The sequence below is a fragment of the Nanorana parkeri genome, unplaced genomic scaffold, assembly GCF_000935625.1.
Source record: "Nanorana parkeri isolate BGI_ZX_2015 unplaced genomic scaffold, ASM93562v1 scaffold234, whole genome shotgun sequence".
In the NCBI taxonomy this organism is placed as follows: domain Eukaryota; kingdom Metazoa; phylum Chordata; class Amphibia; order Anura; family Dicroglossidae; genus Nanorana; species Nanorana parkeri.
In genome coordinates this window covers 113,091-134,536 of record NW_017306502.1, presented here as the reverse complement: position 1 = coordinate 134,536, position 21,446 = coordinate 113,091, and the positions used below count along the sequence as shown (strand labels likewise).

Here is a 21,446-nt window from a genome sequence, read left to right as displayed (position 1 = left end):
CTGAGTGCTGGTGATTCCTGTCTTCTGCCTTGTGTCTGCAAGGCGCCATCCGTTGTCATCACTGCGAGCACCACTGTTGCATAGGCCGGGAACGTTGTGGGGAGTGCGGAGGGACTTTCTATCTGCCCCACACAAGACACATGGCAAATACGCTTATGCAGCATTTTGAGCTATGAGTTTCATGTGTTTTTTGAACCATGTGTTTATGCGTGGATGGCGCGTTTTACCGCCTGCAATCGGGGTGCCTTAAGAAGTAATGGTACCGCAAGCGTGTCACACGTCACCAGGGCCGCAGCTAACAATTATTTTCATAATTGATTAGTTAGCCGATTAAGTTCGAATAAATCGGATTTAAAAAAAATATAATGTAATTTATAAAAAACACTCCAGTGATGGACTACTAGTTTGTATTGGGATTTTTGTCCATCACAGGAGGAAGCTTGGAGCAGTGGCTACTTCGCAACACACACAGGGACCATGGGAAACAAAAGTAGCCTTCCTCCAGAAGGAAGGACAGTGTCAGCACCAATTCAGAGAATGGAAAGTGTAAAATTATACAGCAATCAATGCAGAATGGCACCAGCTATAGAGGACTACAAACCCCAGCAATACATTATACAGCGCAAGGCAGATTCAGAATACAAATCCTATCAATACATTATACAGCGCAATGTACCATCAGCTATAGAGGAATACTTTCTGGATTCACATTAGTAAAGACATTTTTGTTGGGGGGGCGTGACTTGCCGCTGACCAAGATGGACGCTTAACTCCGGAGCTCCATCTCACGGGTCCCTGAACAAAGCTACATCTATCTACCCTGACTTACAATGGGAAAAATAGGCAAACAAGGAGGATGGTCCCATTCTCTTGGACCATCGAGAACGCAACTCGGCAAGTAACTTCAAGCTCTTCCGCTCACAAAGGCAAAAAACCTCAGAGGCCCATTCTTCCAATATGGCGCAGACACCAGCCACTCCACAAGACACGTGCACTCGTGCAGATACCCAAGCTACGACTCTGGATGCCAGCTCGGTGTCTACCTATATCAAGCTGTTACCTACCAGGTCGGATCATACCTCTCTAGCAGGAGACATTAAAAGTGCTAAGAGTTCTGCGGTGTCGGAACTCAAGAAGGATATCCAAGACATAGGCAGCAGACTACACGTGGGAATTGAGAGAGATATCGCTCTCAAATCTCTCCACATACATAAAAGTTCTACTACTCGTTCCTTAAGGTCTCGTTCACACCTTGGCGTATTGCATATGCGCGTCTGTCGTGCGTTTTTTTTTACCGCGATTCGCTGTAAAAAAGTCGCGCGACCGCCGCGCGTTTCCGAAGGCTACTTGGCTGTATCCCAATGGAAACGCGCAACAAAACGGCCCAAAGTAGTACATGTACCTTTTCAGGCGTGGGCCGTTTTGTAGCGCGTTAGGGACGGGCGGAAATACGCCAAGGTGGGAACGAGACCATTGAATACAATGGGATTTATATTTTTGAGCGTTTTTTAGAGCGTTCGTCGAGCGTAGAAAGCGCTACAAAACGTTCAGGTGTGAACGAGGGCTTATTGACCTCCGTCGCCACATTGAGGATCTGGAAAACCGAGGCCGATGATCATGCCCAACGCCATCCCAGCCGCACTGACATCTCTCTTTAATGATCTTTTGGAGAGTCCGCCGGAATCTCCTATACACTTCGTACGGGCTCATGAGGCACTTTGGCCCTGCAACCTACAAGACGAGGTACCTCGTGATATATTGCGTCTGCAAAGTTTTCCCCTCAAGGAGGAAATTATACACCGTGCAAGAAACAAAGTCAACCTGCAATATGCTGGCACAATGGCACATTCACCAGACATCTAAGGCATGGGTAGGTGTGGCGCAGGGATGGTTTACTGTTCTTTCAGTTGGATGGCTCTCAGACATCCACAACTCCACTCACCCATTGACATCTGCAACGTTACAGGAGTTCGACCCTGCGAAAACGATAAGTCCTTACCACACTTGAGAGCCCCTTGACACCATTGTTACACAACCTGGACTTTACTCCAGGAAGTACTCCGGAATTTCAACAACACTGGCCTATTGACAGACCACTCACTGCTAACCTCTTCTTCCAAAACCAAAAGCTCCTTGATTAGAGCCACCTTACACACTCGACGACGGGGTTTGGTGGATCTACCTATAGATCTGACATTTTCTGACCAACCGATCCAAACAGGTGGACCTTTCCAGAAATTTTACCACACTAGAAAAATTATGTACTGGAAGCAGTCCTCAAGACAGCTTGTTTCTAAGCTTTATTCTTTATTGAATGACTCACAGACAAGGAGTGAATAGAACTTGCGCCTTAAATGGGAATGACCGAAGAAAGTTGGTGTGACGTGTGCCTTAGTTTCCTGAGTACGACTACTTATGGAACTATTATGGACACTAATTATAAGATTAACATTCTGGTATAGAACGCCACAGATTTTGCACACAATATACCCGGATGTACCCAATACATGTTGGAGGTGTCAGAAAGCAGTTGGCTCACTCTTACATGTCTTTTGGGCTTGTCCTATACTGGTCCAAAGTTCATACTATCACCTCTTAGGTTACTGGGATACCTCTGCAATACTCACCTGACATGTTCCTTCTGTACAACCCAGATGGTCCTTTGTCCTCACCTCCTGAAGCTTTACACAAACATATGATTAATGCAGCTAGAGCAATTATTCGGAGGCATTGGAAAGACACCTTTCCAATGATCTGACAGACAAATAGATCATACATGTGAAATGGAGGAATTGTTATTTACAAAAAGAAATGCACTGGACACATTTTCCAGCATGTTTGGGCCATTTCACTACCACCCCTGACTACTTGTCTCTGAAATCCACTGCAAGATAGCCCATGAGATATGTCTCTTCCTGGCGGAAACTTTGAGATGCCGATTTACGGATTAGCTGGGGGGGATCCCTGGTTGCGGAGGAGCCTCTCTTTGCCTTCATCCTTTTATTCTCTGAATGTGGTTATTTCCCTACTCACTACTTTTTCCTAAATAACCAGTCTCCTTTTGAATGAAGTGTTAAGATACTAAGCATAGCATATAGCAGATGAGCTAACCATGGAATCAGATGAGCTTGCTATGGTAGACCTCATAGCCATGTATCGCATAGGTCATACTTGGATGCGCTTATCATGAGACTGAATGTTCTTGCTTATTTTCTATACATTGTTCTTTTTATTATTTTGTTGCTTATACTTCTGTACTTACTGGAATGTACTGTTGACTATGATATGTCAATCATTCTGTTCTTTTGTTTGAAAATATTAATAAAACGTATTGAATTAAAAAAAATACATTTTTGTTCACTTGGGATTTATAATCCACGTGCATGTACTTGAGCACACACAGCACAGTTACTTCAGGAGTCAGAGCAGCCCCCTCCTCGTGCACAACCAGTATACAGTAACCACAAGCGGAGCCCTGGCCAGTGAGCCCCTAGTTCCCCCGACATCTCACCCGATGAGATGAGCCGAGCTCCCCCGGGCCCGCTCCACTAACACAGCTCTGTAGTTCCACGACATCTTACTTGCTGAGCAGACTCCAATTGCACAGCAACTTTCTTCCCTGTGATGATCGTGGTGTGGGCATGTAGGGGGCTGCCATCCTCCCTCCGCCCGCTCCTCCTCAATTCAGCCTAACAAATCTCCGTCTCACTGTGACGAACGTGGATGGTGTGGGTGGGTCTGGCAGCAGCCACCGTCCCCTTGAACTTGAGAGCTGGGTGAGACAGGGAGGAGAAGCAGCGAGCAGGCATGGCAACTAATCGAATGCCATCAATGATGGGAAAACGTTTTCCATCATCAATTATAATCGACTTAGTCGATTAGTTGTTGCAGCCCCACACCACAGTTAGCTGTATACCTTCATGTCAAAACGTGACAGAATGACAATTACATCAGGGAAATAATTATCTGTATAACCAATCTTCACTATTTTTTTGTACCTGTTAAATATTTGCCCAGAAGGATTTAAATTAAAAAAAAGCCACTTTCACTGCAATACTCTGATGTTGACCACTGCAGGCTCACTGCTTTGTGAATTAGTGCCAGCTCTATTCCAGGTTAAATCCAGCATCATCCAAACCTCTTACTGTGAGCCCAGGACATCATGGGCACACCACCTTGCAGGCTGTCATTAGTGGGCTCAAAGTATAAGAGGAAGACTTAACATGACCCACCTGAACACTGCAGGATATAAGTTGTGTACAAGATGATCTCTTAAATTAACTAATGGACACACACAAACGCTGGAGTTGGGCTATACGTTACAAGTGAAAGCTAACAAATATAAGCTGTCATTGGGTGCATGTTAAAGAATCAAATGGTAAAGAAAGTGGTCTCTGGGGTGGTGTGAATTGTAAGACTTTCATTTTTTGGTCATGGCGCAAGATTAAAGGCAACTGCAAATATATGCTTTCTGTGAATATATGCTGAATATTTCCCAGTTACGTAATTCAGCTCTAATGAACTGTTAGGAAACCGGGTGATTAAGCTTTAAAATTTTTATGGCAGAGATACATTTACACATTTGATAACATAACTCTTGCAGCCCTATTTGGAGCAGCAGGGATAATGAAACATTAGATTTTATAGGCACGATTATTGCTCAGAACATAAACCTTAAGTAGAGCAGGAGTCTGCTTCCATTGCAGAAGCGATCATACACCAAGAAACAATATTTAAATGAGGCAAAATGAGTACAAGGACTTACAATTCAAAGACCATATAGAGCATTCCATCAGAGCTGTAAGTCTCCAAGAGCTCAACAATGTGTGGATGCTTCAGCATGTGGCATATGCTGGCCTCTCTCTTTAAATCTGTAAAACACAAAAAAAGATGCAATTACTGAAAGGAAATGCAAGTTAGGCATTACAAAAAAAAAAACCAAAAACCTAATCTCTATGTTTTCTGTATGGATGCCATTATTTAAACATGGCAAAAAAATACACAATTATTTTTTCAGTTTGTGAAATAATTAACTGAAACGTGTGAGCAGTATTGGCCTTTCAACAAATACCAGAATGCCATTTAATTAAATCAGCAATGTATTTTTGTTACCATAGCTTAAACACTGAAATATATCTTACAATCTGTTTATAACAATATCAAAAGAGGTCAGGCAAGCCAAATAGGACAGATTTTCTTCCGAGTGCTACTATTTCAGTGCCAACTGCAGCCAAACCAAAAGTGAGCAGCACTATGCTTGCTGGAGAGACCTGCACAAACAAGTCATTTTTATTCAAAGCAAGACTAGGCACAACAGGGGCTACAATACCTGAGATCCAGTATATAGCAAGTTAACGTTATTATAATACACATCTGCATCCAAGATTCAAAGCCATTTTAACAAAACACACCTTGTTCTAGTTAAGAAAACTTAGGGGGTCTATTTATAAATGTACTCACATTTTTTAACTGGATTCCACAGGGTGGAATTCTTGGGTGAAAAAGCAAACGAATCTTGTGTGAAAGCATTTATAAATAGACCCACTAAAGTGCAAGTAAAGGCTACCAATAAACTTACCCATTTAATGATTCTTCCCCCTGTTCTGATCCTCTCTACCTACATTTTGTAATAAGTTTCTTTTGTTTTTTTAATATTCAGTATATATTTTTTTCATTTGATCTTTATTGCTATCACAAGGTGAGCTGACATGCTCCATTTGCAGCAATGGCTCTATGAACAGCTGTTCTCTAGGAGGGAAAAATGACAATTCATACATGAATTTTCATTCCAGTCCACAATGAACTCCCATATTTCCACCTCCCTCTATTACACAGAGTTCTTGTCCTGCCTACTCTCTTCCTGTACCGAAAAACTCTAGCTCTGTATCTCCTTTCCTCCTAGGCACAATATTCTTCCTAAATGTCCCTGAAACATGCTTAGCCCCCCAAATCTACATGTTCTCCCAACATTCCATCATCAGATTAAACTCAGCCTTCTCTACTCCAGGACCATGATCAGATGCCATTCTGTCTCCTCGCTTTCCCTGGTCCATGTTCAGATCCCAGTCTGTCTCCTTTCTATCCCTGGTGCATGTTCAGATGCCAGTCTGTCTCCACGCTTTCCCTGGGCCATAATAAGATGCCAGTCTGCCTCCTTTCTATCCCTGGTGCATGTTTAGATGCCAATCTCCTCACTTTCCTGGGCCATAATTAGATGCCAGTCTGTCTCTTCGCTTTCCCTGGGCCATAATTAGATGCTAGTCTGTCTCCTCGCTTTTTTCCCTGGTCCATGTTGGGATACCAGTCTGTCCCCTTTCTATCCCTGGTGCATGATCATCTCTGTGCAGCAGCTCTTTCACTTCCTGTGTCATTTATCAATTCACTTTCTACCAACAGCCATTCCCATTCACCTTTTAACCCCTTCAGCTGGCTTCACACCTGCGAGTGGTGGGAACGCGTTTTTGTGTGCCGCGCATCCCCATTTTTATGGGTTTATATACACGCGACAAAAAAGCTCAAGTAGCATTTTGCACATGATGCATTCCATGTTTTTTTCCTTCCACGTTTGTGTATTTTTACACAAGCAAAACAAATGGCAAACACACTCATCATTTCATAACCAGCTTTAAAGCAAGGTGCACATAGAAGGGCTTTAAACAGTACAACAGCAAAAAATGTCCAGCACACTCACCAGCCAGCATGCAAAAAACTCTAACTACTAAGGTTAAAAATCGATGTCTTATTTGCACGGCTTCTGCAGAATATGTGGAAGCCACACTGCCTTGTCAAGACCCCTCTGTGTAGTAAGGTCGTAACTCTAATCTCTGAGAGGCTCTATCGTGGAGCAAAGTATGAATTGGGTGCAGGTTCGTCAGGAGGCAGCCCAACCTACTTAAAAAGGTACAGGACACACAAGGATCCCCGCACGCAAACACAAAACAAAAATGCGCATCTTGTTGCCTGCATTTGGGGTGCCATTAGAAGTGAATGGCAGTGCAAGCGCGGTTTGCCACGTTTCTGCTAAAATACTTTGGAAACACGCAGGTGTGAATGGGGCCGCTCTCTCTTTCTGCCAGTACTTGATCAGCTAACACACATTTTTTTGTATTTACTCCCGAGTCAGATTCTAGCCTGCCTTCCCTGCTTCTCACATACTCTGCCTCATAATATGTTCTACGAGATGGCCCACTTAACCGAAAATTGGGTGTCAAGTAAAGATATTGCTTAAATTGGCAGTAATACATGCAAGCATTACCAGGAATTCTGAGGCTGAAACCATTCAGCCTAAAATAACCCATTCAAGAACTAACACATTTACTAACCACAAAAAAATCAAATTACGTGGTAGAACTAAAAAAAAAACCACAGGAAGGTAACAAAGCAAAATAATTCCTGGTGAATACTTCTAGGTAGGCATGGGCATTATAAAAGATAGTCAGGAAACTCATGACAAATAAAATGGCATCAGCATTTTTATTTACTTTACATGCATTGGCTGCCTTGCTCTTGGATCACAGCAGACCTAGTAATGGTGCTTAACGGGGGAGATTTATCAACTTTTCAAAAAGCAAGACAGTATAAAAAAAAAAGTTAAGTGAGAATGAGAGAATGGTTTACTGTAAGATTGCAGCCTGTTCCCGTTATGTTGCACATTAATAAAACATACCACTGACCACTTAAAGTGGACCATTTGTCAAACAGTTTTTCATGTTAAGTGCATGCAACAATTACAGGACATTACTACCATAATTATCATAGTACACACTTGACAATGCCTTAATTTGCCTTGTGTCTCCTTCTGTCACCATTCACTTTCTGGACTGAGATGTTGGCCCTGAGATGCCACAATCACGTAATTAATAGCACTGTGTTTACAAATGTTTGACATATTTGAATCCCCTGCTGCTGCCTCTCACCTTGTGACTTGCTGCAAGCGTAAAATCTAACAGTTTGAATGAGCACTAGGAGAAAGGAGCATGGGAAATGCTTGCAGCAGACTGATGACATCATCTGAGCCTAAAGTTGCCCGTAGACTTAAAATTTTGTCAGGTGCACAGGAATCTGCCTAAATTGTAACAGTGGGTGGCCCAGCTGCCCAACAGAAGTCCATTGCTCAATTAACTGTTGTGGAAGGAGCCAGGCAGGAAATTATTGCGGTCACTGTTTAGAGTATTGTGACAGCAGCAGCTGCCGAATTTAAGAATACAGGAGTCAAAGCAGGAGATGCGTCCATCTGTGCGGTTTGCATGCATGGGGGAATCTGTTGGATTACTTGCATTCAGCCCACAGGCTGAATGAAAGAAATCTATTTGAGTATTATCAGGTTAAAGTGGTATTAAAGTCAAAATGTTTTTCAGTTGACATCCTGTTTTAGAGTGCTTCCTTTCTCAGGCACAGTGATTTTGTACATGGAGATCATATCCCCCCTTAATCTCCTCACCTCCAATGTGAACATGTTTAAATTTAGTAGCCTTGTCTCGTAGCTCTGGTCCTCCATACCCCTAATTAGTTTGGTTGCCCTCCGCTGGACTTTTTCCAACTCAAGGACATCTTTTCTTAGTACTGGTGACCAGAACTGGACCACTCCACTCGAAAAGAAGCTACTGGAGCGCAGATTGCACTCCTATAGCTTCTTTCCTGGCTTCTCCAGCCGGGAAATGGCAGCTGAGGGACTGGAAGTGATGCAATCAGCGTTGCTTCCGTCCCCATTCAGCAGGGAGGAGATCGGCAAATGGATAACCAAGGACGCACAACACCGGCCCCTGGAAGCGATCTGGCTGCAGGTCAGCTTCCAGAATTGCTTCCAATGTAAAGTCGACAGTTGGCTTTACATAAGTAAACTGATAACTGCCCAGAATCTGTTTAAAGGGACCCGCTGCCAGCAACGCATGGCATACATCTGTAGCAGCGAAAAGGTTAAGGCATGCCAACTGTTAGAGAACTATTGGGTAATTGTTTTCCCCATAGTTCTCCTCCGGGTCACGGGAGTACATAAACTAACGTCCTGCCGTGACCCAAAACTCAGCATACCGCAGTATACCGAGACCGCCGCAGCCAGGACGGATCCCGACATTACTGTCGAGATCCACCCAGTTGCGTGATTGACAGCTGGCTCTGCCTTTTTAGAGGCAGAGCCAGCGGTACCCGCCCCCTCCCCAGTTCGTTCCACCAGTCAGCGCTGGAGGATCGGACAGGGGAGGGGGGGAATCCCTGCAGTGAAAATCACTCACCTCATAGTTCTCCTTTAAGGCTTCAAGTGTGCTTAGTTCAGAATTCAACCAAACTTTCAAGACCTCAAATGGCTGGTGACATCGTTGATCACATGTGCAGCACCAAATAGAGGCTAAGATGACACCTTCCTTGGATGTAAAGCAGATGAGGGTATAGTTTCACTTTAACAATGTTATAACCATGGGCATAGGTAAAACGAAGCGGCAACATATAAGAAGATAGATATTAATGTAGCTCGGCACACATTTTACTTGCCGAGGCATCGCAGATGTCACTCACATCCAAGTGTTTGCAGCAATGCTGATTCTCATCCTTATAAATCTAATTCCTATTACACCAACAATGACAGTCAAGCACATGGAGGTGATAGATCAGAAGATCCTGCTGAGTGGAAAGCTTCAGCGACCAGCTATCAGTATTAGAAAGTGGCAGCTTGTAGCTTTCACACTAAAAAAACAATCTCCAGAATTTAAGTATGTTAGCGAAACGCAGCTATAAGGCTTCTTTGAAATATACAATGAAACCTCAGCAACAATGTAAAGAAGCAGTAAAAGATATCTTAACCGGCAGATATCTTGTACATTCACTTTTCTGTGTATAAAGACTAAAAATGTATTATATATATATCTATATAGATATATATAGATATATATCTATATACATACACACATTTACATACACACACATTTACATACACACACACACACACAATATACTGTATAAATATATATTTTTTTAGAAGTGCACCGAAATGAAAAAAAAAATGTCAGGCCGAAACGGAAAAATACTTTTTTTATTCTAACTTTTCAAATTTTAACAAATATTTTATTTTATAAACTGATTTTTTTATATTTTATTTTTATTTATTCATTTGTGTTATTTATTTATTTTTACTATACTTTTAGGGGCTTAGGGAAATATTAGGGGTCTAAGCAGACCCATGATATTTCCCTTTTAAAATAGAAAAAGAGATTGGGGACACAGAGCCCTCAATCTCTTTCTGCAGCCCAGTCATCAATGAACAGGAATCCAGTCTATACTGAGTGTTCCTGTTCATTCATAACATGTGGATATAGTGTATTTACCATGTCCACAATCATGAATGAACAGGAAGTGATGTAGATCACTTCCCATTCATTCATAATTGAGGACACAGTAAACATACTATGTTCTTAATTATTTACATACACTCAGCGATCACAGAGTGTTCGTACCCACTCTCCATCCTGACAGCTGTTACAGGAGGCTGGGCGGGGTGAGAGCTCAACCTCCTGTGACAGCAATGACAGCTTTCTCAGCCCACACTACCGCTCTCCACCCTGGATTGGCTGTCACAGGAGGCTGAGTGGGGCAGTGTGGGAGGAGAGCTCGGCCTCCTGTGACAGCAATGGACGTCTCAGCCCACACCGCCGCTCTCCTGATCTGTAACAGGAGGCTGAGCAGTGCGAGGAGCACATAAACTTTAATGCCATCCCAGTCTTAGTCCATAGGGTTCAATATTGAGTTGGCCCACCCTTTGCAGCTGTAACAGCTTCAATTCTTCTGTGAAGGCGTCCACAAGGTTTAGGAGTGTGTCTATGGGAATGTTTGACCATTCTTCCAGAAGCGCATTTGTGAGATCAGGTACTGATGTTGGACGAGAAGGCCTGGCTCGCAGTCTCCACTCTAATTCATCCCAAAGGGGTTCTATCGGGCTGAGGTCAGGACTCTGTGCAGGCCAGTCAACTTCCTCCAACCCAAAACACGCTCATCCATGTCTTTGCTTTGTGCACTGGTGCGCAGTCATGTTGGTACAGGAACGGGCCGTCCCCAAACTGTTCCCACAAAGTTGGAAGCATGAAATTGTCCAAAATGTCTTGGTATGCTGATGCCTTAAGAGTTCCCTTCACTGGAACTAAGGGGCCAAGCCCAACCCCTGAAAAACAACCCAACACCATAATCCCCCCTCCACCAAACTTTACAATTGGCACAATGCAGTCAGGCAAGTACCATTCTCCTGGCAACCGCCAAAACCCAGACATGTCCATCGGATTGCCAGACAGAGGAGCGTGATTCGTCACTCCAGAAAAAACATCTCTACTTCTCTAGAGTCCAGTGGCAGCGTGCTTTACACCACTGCATCCGACGCTTTGCATTGCACTTGATGATGTAAGGCTTGGATGCAGCTGCTCGGCCATGTAAACCCATTCCATGAAGTTCTCTTAAGCACTGTTGTGCCAATCTAGAGGCCACACGAAGTTTGGAGGTCTGTAGCTATTGAATCTGCAGACAGCTGGCAAGTTCTGCGCACTGTGCGCTTCAGCATGCGCTGACCCCACTATGTAATTTTATGTGGCCTACCACTTCGTGGCTGAGTTGCTGTTGTTCCCAGTTGCTTCCACTTTGTTATAATACAACTAACAGTGACGGTGGAAAATGTAATAGCAAGGAAATTTCACTGATGCACTTATTGCACAGGTGACAACCTACCACGGTTCCACGCTTGAATTCATTGAGCTCCTGAGAGCGACCCGTTCTTTCACAAATGTTTGTAGAAGCAGTCTGCATGCCTAGGTGCTTGTATTTATACACCTGTGGCCATGGAGGTGATTGAAACACCTGAATCCAATGATTTGGAGGGGTGTCCTAATAGATTTGATATATACACTATATTGCCAAAAGTATCTAATCTATATCTATATCAAATCATACATTAAAACAGGGATGCACAAATTCCAGGAGCCCCTTATAAATGACAGCTGCCTCCTAACGTTTGAGTTTTTCTCTAGTCTAGTTTGGAGCTGGAAAAGTATCCGTACTTGTACCAAGTACAGTATTTGGTATCTGAACATTCCTACCATATTCTGGACGAAAATGCAGTGCCATCCATAGTTTACCTCCTCACTGGGCGCTGATCTGTGTCCGCTCTGACAGAGCAGCGTCCAGCGGGGAGGAGAGAAACCATGAGCAGGCCGAATGGGGCAGAGGGGGTCGAGCTCTCCTCCCGTATCTGCCTCCCGTGACAGCAAGTCAGGATAGAGATCGGTGTGGGGTAGTTGTGAGCAGTCACAGGAGGCCTGGCAGTGCGGGGGAAGAGTAAACTGTCAGACATGTCACAACGCCCGGATAGCCTCCTGTGAAAGCCGAAAGGATGGAGTGCTTAGCGATCAGTACTGATCGCTGAGTGCCTGTAAATAATTGAGGACATAGTATGCTTACTGTGTCCCAATTATGAATGAGCAGAACTTCCTGTTCATTCATGATTGTGGACATGGTAAACATACTATCTCCAAAGGTTATGAATGAACACTAGCACTCAATATAGAGGCCTCCTCTTCAATCATAGCAGGGGCTGCAGAAAAAGAGATAGAGGTCTATTTTCTGTTTAGACCCATGATATTTCCCAGAGACTCTGACAGTAAAGTTAAAAAATAAAAATGTTTCATAAAAATAATTTAAAAAATTAAAAGTTTAGCACAAAAATAAAATATTTGAAAATGTTTAAAAAAAAAAAAGTAAAAAAACAACAAATCATTTTAGATTTCGGTCTGACAATTTTGTTTTTGTGGATTCGGTCAGATAATTCCATTTTGGTGCATCTCTAGTTCAAAGTGTTAACCCCCATTTCCACTTGTCATGCGATATAAATTGTGCATCTTGCTTGCCGTGTTTGGGGGACCTTTAACAATGATGGCACTGCATGTGTGACACACATCGTGTTCGTCAATGCATGCAAAATTACAAGTGTCCTTGCAACCTTACAATTTATTTTCTACAGAACACAGCCACAGTTTAAAAGCTTGTCCCCTGACAGCATGAAGCAGAGAAGTTCCATTGCTATCAAAGTGGCAGCAGCAGTCTCTCTGCAGGTCTGCCGCAACCCCTACTGAGCAGACTTCTAGCTCTGCAATCAGCAAACCTCAAGCTCCCCGACTCAGTACTGGGCATGTCGGACCTCTAAAAGCTGGCCAAACACCTATAGATCTGCAGATTTTTTTATGGTCAGATGTAAAAAGTGCAACAGATTCCTCCATCTACGCTAAACTGTGTGGATGGAGGAATCTTCCACTGGGCCAAGCTTGAATATTTTGTTAGTCCGCCCCGCTGGGTGTCAAAATACCTCAACGATTTGATTGGATGCAGGCATTGTTCAGGTATTTTGAGAGCCAGCAGGGCCAACGAACAAGATATTGAAGCTTGGCCCAGTGGGAGATTCCTCCATGCACACAGTTTAGTGTAGATGAAGGAATCTGCTTCACTTTTTACATCTGACCATAGAAAATCTGCAGATAATCTATAGGTGTATGGCCGGCTTTACACAGAGAGCTTCTCTGCAGCATGCTGGCAGGGAACAGGCATTTCTGATCAGGCTGTAGCTGCTTTTTAAAGAAAATTGATTTTGCACGCCTTTTGCTTTAATGCACCAGTAATGTATTTAGATCCTTAAGCCCCTAGTCACACCTACAACGTAGATGTGATTAGGAATTTCAGCAGCAAGAACTTACAATTTTCTGCAGCAAGAATTTTACAAGCAGCAGCTGTCACCTGTTCAAGTTCACAATCAGGTGACAACAGCTACATTTAAAGCGGCAGAACGCTGACACACGGCATGTAATTGGGGTGATTACAGGTAATCACATGTGAATGAGGGCTTAAACTGAAGGTTTAGTTGGGTTTTAATATGTGGCAGAAATAAATTCACACAGGTAAAAACATGAAGGTTGAGACGGTTCCTTTTTTCATTTCCCCACAGAATAGAATATGCAAGAATGAATAGCACAAGGGGCAAGAACTGCATAGTTGTTCCCTTTTTAATTTCATCCAGTTTGATTTTCCCCTGTTTTTAACATCTCTTATAGAGCTTTATGTATGAATATTGTGCTGACGAGAACGCTTCTCATTTTGAACAACCAGCTTCACGCTGTAAATTTTACACTCCGTGGTTTGAAATTAAACAAGAATTCTGACAAAAAAGTTCTCATAACTGCCGCAAAAAAAAAAGTGGATCCTATGGGTTACTGGGTTTTTCATAATCATTTGGAGAGAAAAGAATATTATTAAAAAAACAAAACAAAAAAACTGTATGAATTAAGTGTGAAATGATTAATTTAGGTTTATAATCCATCTATTCCTTTGTCATTTTGTGCACTAAATGAACAAGAATGATGTGACCGTAACAATTCCATAAGCTTAATTATTTTCATTGTACTATGAAGGGTCCTTGGCGTGTCTGTCTTGAAAGATTACAAAGGGTATGGTTCTGGTTTAAGCTTCTTCTGGTTCTTCAGGGGAAACAGATTTATTTCTTTACCCAGGGGAATGGTCACAAAAATGAATAAGAACCCATGCGTAAATCTTATAATATTCTTTAAGTTAGTATCACAGTGGCAGTTTCTTTGTTCTTCATCACGTTTAGCCTATATATTGGGGTTTTACCATTTTACACAAAAACAGAGGGGAATTGATCAAAAGTGGTGCAGACAGAAACTGGAGCAGCTGTGCATGACAACCAATCTGCTTCTATCTTTCATTTTCAAATCTTAACTGAACAAACTGAAAAAGAGAGAACCTGATTGGTTACTATGGCCAAGTGCTCCAGATTCTGTCTGCTCCAGGTTTGATAAACTGACAATCGTTCATGACCCATAATAACAAAACAAAAAAAGATCAAAGGAGCAGGATAGATTTTTTTTCCCCTCTCAAATAAATGGAATTGAATATTGGGACAAGAGTTATTGCTCTCTCTGCCGCACACGGCAATACCCGACGTGTATTGCTATCATCGTTTTCATAAATAGGTGCACCAGACGCCTGTTTCTGTTAGTATTCACGCATTCGTGGGGTCAGGGGACATAAAAACATTTTTGGATTTTTAATTTAACGTTAACTTTATTTTTAAACCTTTTTTTTTTTTTACTTAACTTAATTGCTATCACAGGGCGGGGGGGGGGGCAGCATGGTGGCTCGGAGGAGCATAGTAGCCGACAGCAGTGACATGGGGGCAGCATGGCAGCTGACAGTGGTGTCTCCTCCCTACTGGGCGACGGCTGCAGCAGTCTCTGTCCTGCATGCAGCAGCTCCCTTTGATGAGAACAGACAGCAGAACAGTAGCGGGGGGAGGCTGGAGAGAGATTGAGTTACGGAGCTTATTACCCAATTTTTGGTAAAATATAAGAGACGGGGTCACGCCAGATAAAAAGACACCAAACATGTCAAGCCTTATAATTGCGTGGGCGAAACATCAAAAAACTATAATACCCAAAATTGGCCATAGGCGACGCTTTAAAATCTTTTACCGCTCATCAGTTTAGTGTTGTCAGTGAATGATGGCCCTAAAATGATTGCTCACACTGCGACGTTCGTGGTGATATGTAACGTGTGTAGCGCATTTGTCATTTCCGCGCGCTGGTGCACCGGACGCGTATTTACGTTTATATGTGCGTAAACGTGGGGAACTTAAGAATTTTTGGGTTTACAAATTTTTTTATATATTTATTTTTTGTTTTACACTATTGTTATTGCTATTACATAGGGGGATAACAATCCCCCTATATAATAGCAAAGGCACACTGACAGGTCCTCTTTATGGAGACATTAGGGGTCTACAGGACCCCTGTCACCTGGGGACCCCAAAAGAAGCTGATGAAGCACAGATCTGCTTCATCAGCTTCTTCTCTCTGGCTATAGCAGCCAAATGACTGACAGGTGAATGCGGAAGTGATGTAATACACATAACTTCTGCATTCACAGCACGGAAGGAGGTCAGCAAGGAGGAAGATGCTGAACTCCCTCCCATCTTACCTCCCGACACCCTCCCGAGCCGCTCCTGGGCCGCAGATGGGGCAGCGTATCCCGGGATTGAAGGTGAGGGATCAGGAGGGGTGCAACGGCGGCAGCACTCGAGGGGGGGCACGCAGCCAGCACATATACACGATCGGCAGCCTATGGAGCTGTCGATCGGGTAGATGTGAAACAGCCGGTAACAGTTCTTTACATTGGAGGGGTTTTTTCTGCCGGGGGCGCATGCAAGCACAAAAAAAATGCCGTCTGTAGACTGCAACCCGCCAATGCGACTGTGCCGCCCGTCAGTTTTTTTGCAACGGGCGGACGGCAACTGGTTAAAGGAGGTGGGCAGGCAAGGTATTTAAGTTGTCAACAAATATAGTTGACAAGTATATTGACGCAACTAAATCTGATCTGGACATCTAGGCTATAATGACCTCTAGTTATGAAAATGTTGAGGAGTACCCCAAGTAGTCAGACATGTGTGGACACAACTGTTTTTTTTGTGAGGCCTGGCATAAGAAATAATGAAATATGGCAAAAAGCAGATGGACAACATCAAGTCGGTTCACTGGCTGCAAAAGCCGTCAAGTCAGCCACGCATTGCATTTTTATTCATGAGATCATGTCATGTGTTTAATGCATGTGTAGGTACATTATCAACAGAATCAAAAGTAAAGGATTAGTAGTGCAAAAAGTAAATTGATCCTCCATGATTTTAAGCAGAAAGGTTTGTGAATGATTACAATAAAGATTGTAATATGCTTAAAGTGTGTGCCAAGGCATAATTCCCCATGGTTTATCCCTCAGGGACTTGTGTTTATTTGGTGCAAATCCCTGTGCAGGAAGTGATAGTCTCTCCCCCGCAATCAGGAAGTGATCACCAGGGAGAGAGAGAAGTGAAGGCAGCAGAGCAGCTTGCACCCTCTGGTGAGTGTCCACCCAGACACTCAGCTAAGCAGATGGAGGGAGGGAGAGCTTGTCCCGGCTCGGCCTCCCTCTGGTAAGCATCTGTACAGACGTACATCGAGCAGAGTCAGTCCGATGTTCAGATCTGTGTCTGGTCAGATCAGGGGCAGTTTTGCAGCGAATATCTGCCCTACATTGTAGTGCAGAAAATAGTTTATAGGGGACAGAAACTTTGACATTACTGCGACAAATCACAATTTGTGATTTTCCAGGTTTTGGTGCAGATTTCTCAAACGGTCTTCAACATGGGCCCACTAGGTCGATCAAGTGCATGTCACCTGCGCGTGATATCACATCTGCACCAAAAAATACAAACATCAGATCAACAATCATTTATTGGACTGTATTTTCAGCTCTAAAGTCCAAAACACATGAGGGGTATTTATCAAAACCGGAGCAGACAGAATATGGAGCAGTTGACAACCAATCAGCTTCTCTCCATTTTGTTTAAGCTTTGAAAATTTAAAAGAGAAACGGATTGGTTGAACAGCTGCTCCAGAATTTGTCTGCTCCAGTTTTGCTAGATTCCCCTGATGGTGTCAGCCCTGCCTCATCCATGTCTGAGGGATTCAAGGGAACATTGACCTCTCCTCACCCCCCTCATCTCCATAACCCCTCCTTATGCACAGAGTGCACAGGAGGTTATCATTTTACAAGATTTCTGGATAGATCAACGGTAATTTTTCCCCAAATGGAACAGATATAACAAGAAAATGCATATTGGTATATTTAGCAGACCAAAAAGCGAGCAAATAAGAGTTCATGGCTAGAGTTTCCATACATGTTAATGCCTTGTGCTGCTATTACGTAAATGTTCTATTAAAGGAGAACTATGGGGTAAGTTTTTTTCCCCCATAGTTCTTCTCAGGGTCACGGGAGGACATACACTAGCGTCCTCCCATGACCAAAAGCTCAGTATACCGCGAGCTAGAGCTCGCGGTATACTGAGACCGCCGCAGTCGGGACGGATCCTGACATTACTGTGGAGATCCACCCAGCTGCGTGAGTGACAGTGACAGCGCTGGAGGATCGGAGCGGGGGGAAGAATCCATGCAGGGAGCAGTGAGTGACAGTCACGGCTCTCTGCAAGGAGATGATCGAGAAGTGAGCGAGCGACGGTATGTGTTCGCTCACTTCCTGATCTATTGAGTCGACGTGTGACAGTTTCATTGTCACAGGTTGGCTCCAACTATGAGGATGAGTGAAAATCACTCACCTCATAGTTCTCCTTTAAAGGTGCCACTGAAAGACCTTTCAGCTCAAAGTGTATGCCATACATACTGTATATTAATACTGAGGCTCTGTGCCATTGGCACATATGCACTTTTAGTGCTGGTCTGTAAAGGTTTAGGAGCTGCAAATTTCAATGGAGGAGTTAAAAAAAAAAGAAGAAGAAGTATTAAAACCTGCAGTCACCTAAAATCGAAAGGATTAGATTATAAAACAATTTCTGCAGAAAACATTTAATTCTTTACTCTCCAGGATAGCAATAATAAAGTGCATATAAAGGAACTGCAGCCCACATCCTATTTTTTTCCCCATCAAATGCTATAGATGTTGTTTAGGATATTGAAGAAATAAATTCTTCTAATAGTACTTGACAGCTACTAATCTAATCCAGCTAAATTCTTTCAGTACTTTTTATTTGGATTCATGGCTTGCTTACCTTTTGTCCTCGGAGCCTGTAACAATGACATTTATCAGCTGTAATGCAATCTATTGACATCTTGTCACTGTTAAAGTGCTTGCATGCTGCACTGGGCAAGTGCCAGTCTAGAGATTCTGCTTGGAAAGTTTTGCGACCCGAGTCCTATACGTGGCGGCGCTCTTCCGGAAGGCGGGGGGGGATGGGTTAGTGTGTGTGCTGACTGGACGGGCAACTGCAAGGGTGGTGGTGTCGTGGGTACTGAAGGGGTCCCATTAGGTTTGAGGATAGCTGGGTGGAGGCTGGTTGGATTTCTACGTTGTGGAGCGCTGGTGGCGGCGGGTTGATGCGTGCTGGTGCCGAGGCGGGTGCAGATGCTGTAATGTCCGGTCTGGCCGAAGGTGGTGTGCAGGGCGTCCCAGACGTGGGACGGAAGTTCCTATCGTTATGGCAACGCGTTTCGAAGACGTAGTCTTCCTTGTCAAGCCAGGGTGAGGGGAAAAGTGATTTGAGCGGCAGATTTAAAACGGACGGTGGGGGCGTAGTTATGACGTAGTTGTGACGTCACTTGGTAGGGGGTGTGTCCAAATTTCATTCGGAGATGCTGGGCGTGGGGGAATAGGTTAAAGGACAGAATTGTATGTGCAAGATAGATGAAATACTATCGGGCTCGGGTGCTGATTATCAGTTAGATGCTAAAGGGAGGTAGTCTCATTAAATTATGGTGCTGATTTCTGCAGAGATTCTGCTTACATTTTATAATGTAGCCAGCATTATTTGTATAAAAAGTGTTTTGTTTACTAGACCATTAAAGATGGACTATTTAAGGTTTCCGCATTAATGCAACAATGTTCGAATGAGGAACGGAAAGGCCATGCAAAAAGCCAAACACATTTTAAGAAAACCATGTTAATCACGGGTTACATGGCTCTCATGGTATAAGTTTGCTGCCTGAATGATACAAGTTAGGGTGACCAGAACTTCATTTCAACGCCTGAGACAGGTCTGCAATCTTTTGTACGCCTTGTGATAAACCATTTTTGACTTTTGTTTTATTCTGCGTGTTTCTTTCCCCTTCTTATTTTATATTAATTATGTACAGTGCCCATAAATCTTATTTCCTCCCTTGTAAGCTTTATGTTTCATGTAGAACATTGAATCACAGTGGACTTTTTTTTTCTTTTAACACTAATCAACAGAAATATATTCTTTCAAGCCTAATTCCAGTTGAAAATTGATACTGTCGCTCTATCCAGCAATTGTCCGTCCTCTTTTGGGTTTAAGGATACCCAGCTACAAGTGCACCGGTGAGAGGGGGATGTTGGCTTTGGTTTATAAATCTTATATATCATCCAACCAAGAGCATAATCTTAAAAATGCATTCAAGTACCTTAACAATTAACAAAAATGTATCTTATTTGTGCATAGACTCTCAAATCTCTGAATTGGTGCTGACACTGTCCTTCCTTCTGGAGGGTGGCTACTTTTGTTCCCCATGGTATCTGTGTGTGTTGTAAAGTAGTCACCGCTCCAAGGTCACTCCTGTGATGGACTACATTCTCAATACAAATTATTAAGAGAAACCTGAGATTGTAGTCCATCACAGAAACAAGCATGGAGTGGTGGCCACTTTACAACACACACAGGGACCATGGGGAACAAAAGTAGCCACCCTCCAGAAGGAAGGACAGAGTCAGCACCAAATCAGAGATGGGGGATCTACAGCTGAGTGATAACAATACTGGACCTTAATTGTGTAACAGTAAAAGTGGCCATACACCAGGAGATTTTTGGCTGGAAATTTTCATTTCTGCCACGAACCTTCGTTCAATGATAGCTTGAATACCCCACCAAGCATAGTCAAGTGTCAATTTCGGCAATCGTTCGTTAGCCATTCTAACCAACCAATTTTTGACAAACGACGGAAATATTTTTCTTTTGCGCATGTGCTTTGTTATTGCTACGATTTTTGATGAACGAAAATCCCACTGGTTCGTCAATTTTCGTTTGGTCAGCGAAAGATTTTACAACCTGACCGATCGAATAATTTCGATCACAATATCAAAAAGAAAAACAAACTGGTGATGTACCATCAACTGTGAGTTTTGTTTCTAAAGACCGTTCTTGCACGATTTCCAAACGAAAATCGTACAATGTATGGCCACCTTTAAAGGTACTTGAATGCATTTTGACGATTAAACTCGAGTTTAGTGTCACTTTAAATCTTCTAGGATGGCCAAGGCATAGACTAGACCTCAATCTAATAGAGACTTAGTGGCTGGGCTTTAAAACAAAAAAAACTTTTCACTCATGATCTCCAGGCAATCTGGCAGAGCTGGAAAATTTGTGCACAGGGGAATAAGGAAACCTGCCACCTCCAGATATGCAAAGCTAACAGAGACACACAGACTCAAGGATGTAATTGATGCCAAAAGGTGCAGCTACTAGGTAATGAACTGAAGGAGGTGTATACTTATGCAGTCAGTTTTGTATGGTTTTTTTTCATTGCAATTTAAAACAGAGACCTGTTTTCTCTTTGACATAACAGTATTTCTAGGGCTACAACTAATGATTATTTTCATAATCAATTAGTTGATCGATTATTTTTTTCGGTTAAATCGGGAAAAAAATTTAAACACCATCCTTATTTAAAATGAAAGACACAAATGCAGTGTTACAAAGTTTACTTCAAAATAAAACTTCATGCACAATTTTTGCTGTACCATGCATTGCTATACCATGTGTTCCAGTGCAGGCAATCGCACTGTGGGTGGGAGGTGCGTTTAGGGTGGCATTGAAAGGAATGGCACTGCAACGCACCTCCCACAGCAGAATTGGT

At 43.0% G+C, this 21,446-nt stretch overlaps 1 protein-coding gene across 9 annotated transcripts in view; it reads right to left on the bottom strand.

Annotated features, from left to right (window-relative positions):
* Positions 1–21,446, bottom strand: part of CASK (calcium/calmodulin dependent serine protein kinase) — a 240,822-nt gene that overhangs the window by 176,204 nt on the left and 43,172 nt on the right. For all 9 annotated transcript variants that reach the window (XM_018556336.1, XM_018556340.1, XM_018556337.1 and 6 more), the window contains exon 3: positions 4,766–4,871. In XM_018556336.1, the coding sequence (XP_018411838.1) occupies positions 4,766–4,871 (106 nt within the window). The remainder of the gene's footprint in view (positions 1–4,765; positions 4,872–21,446) is intronic.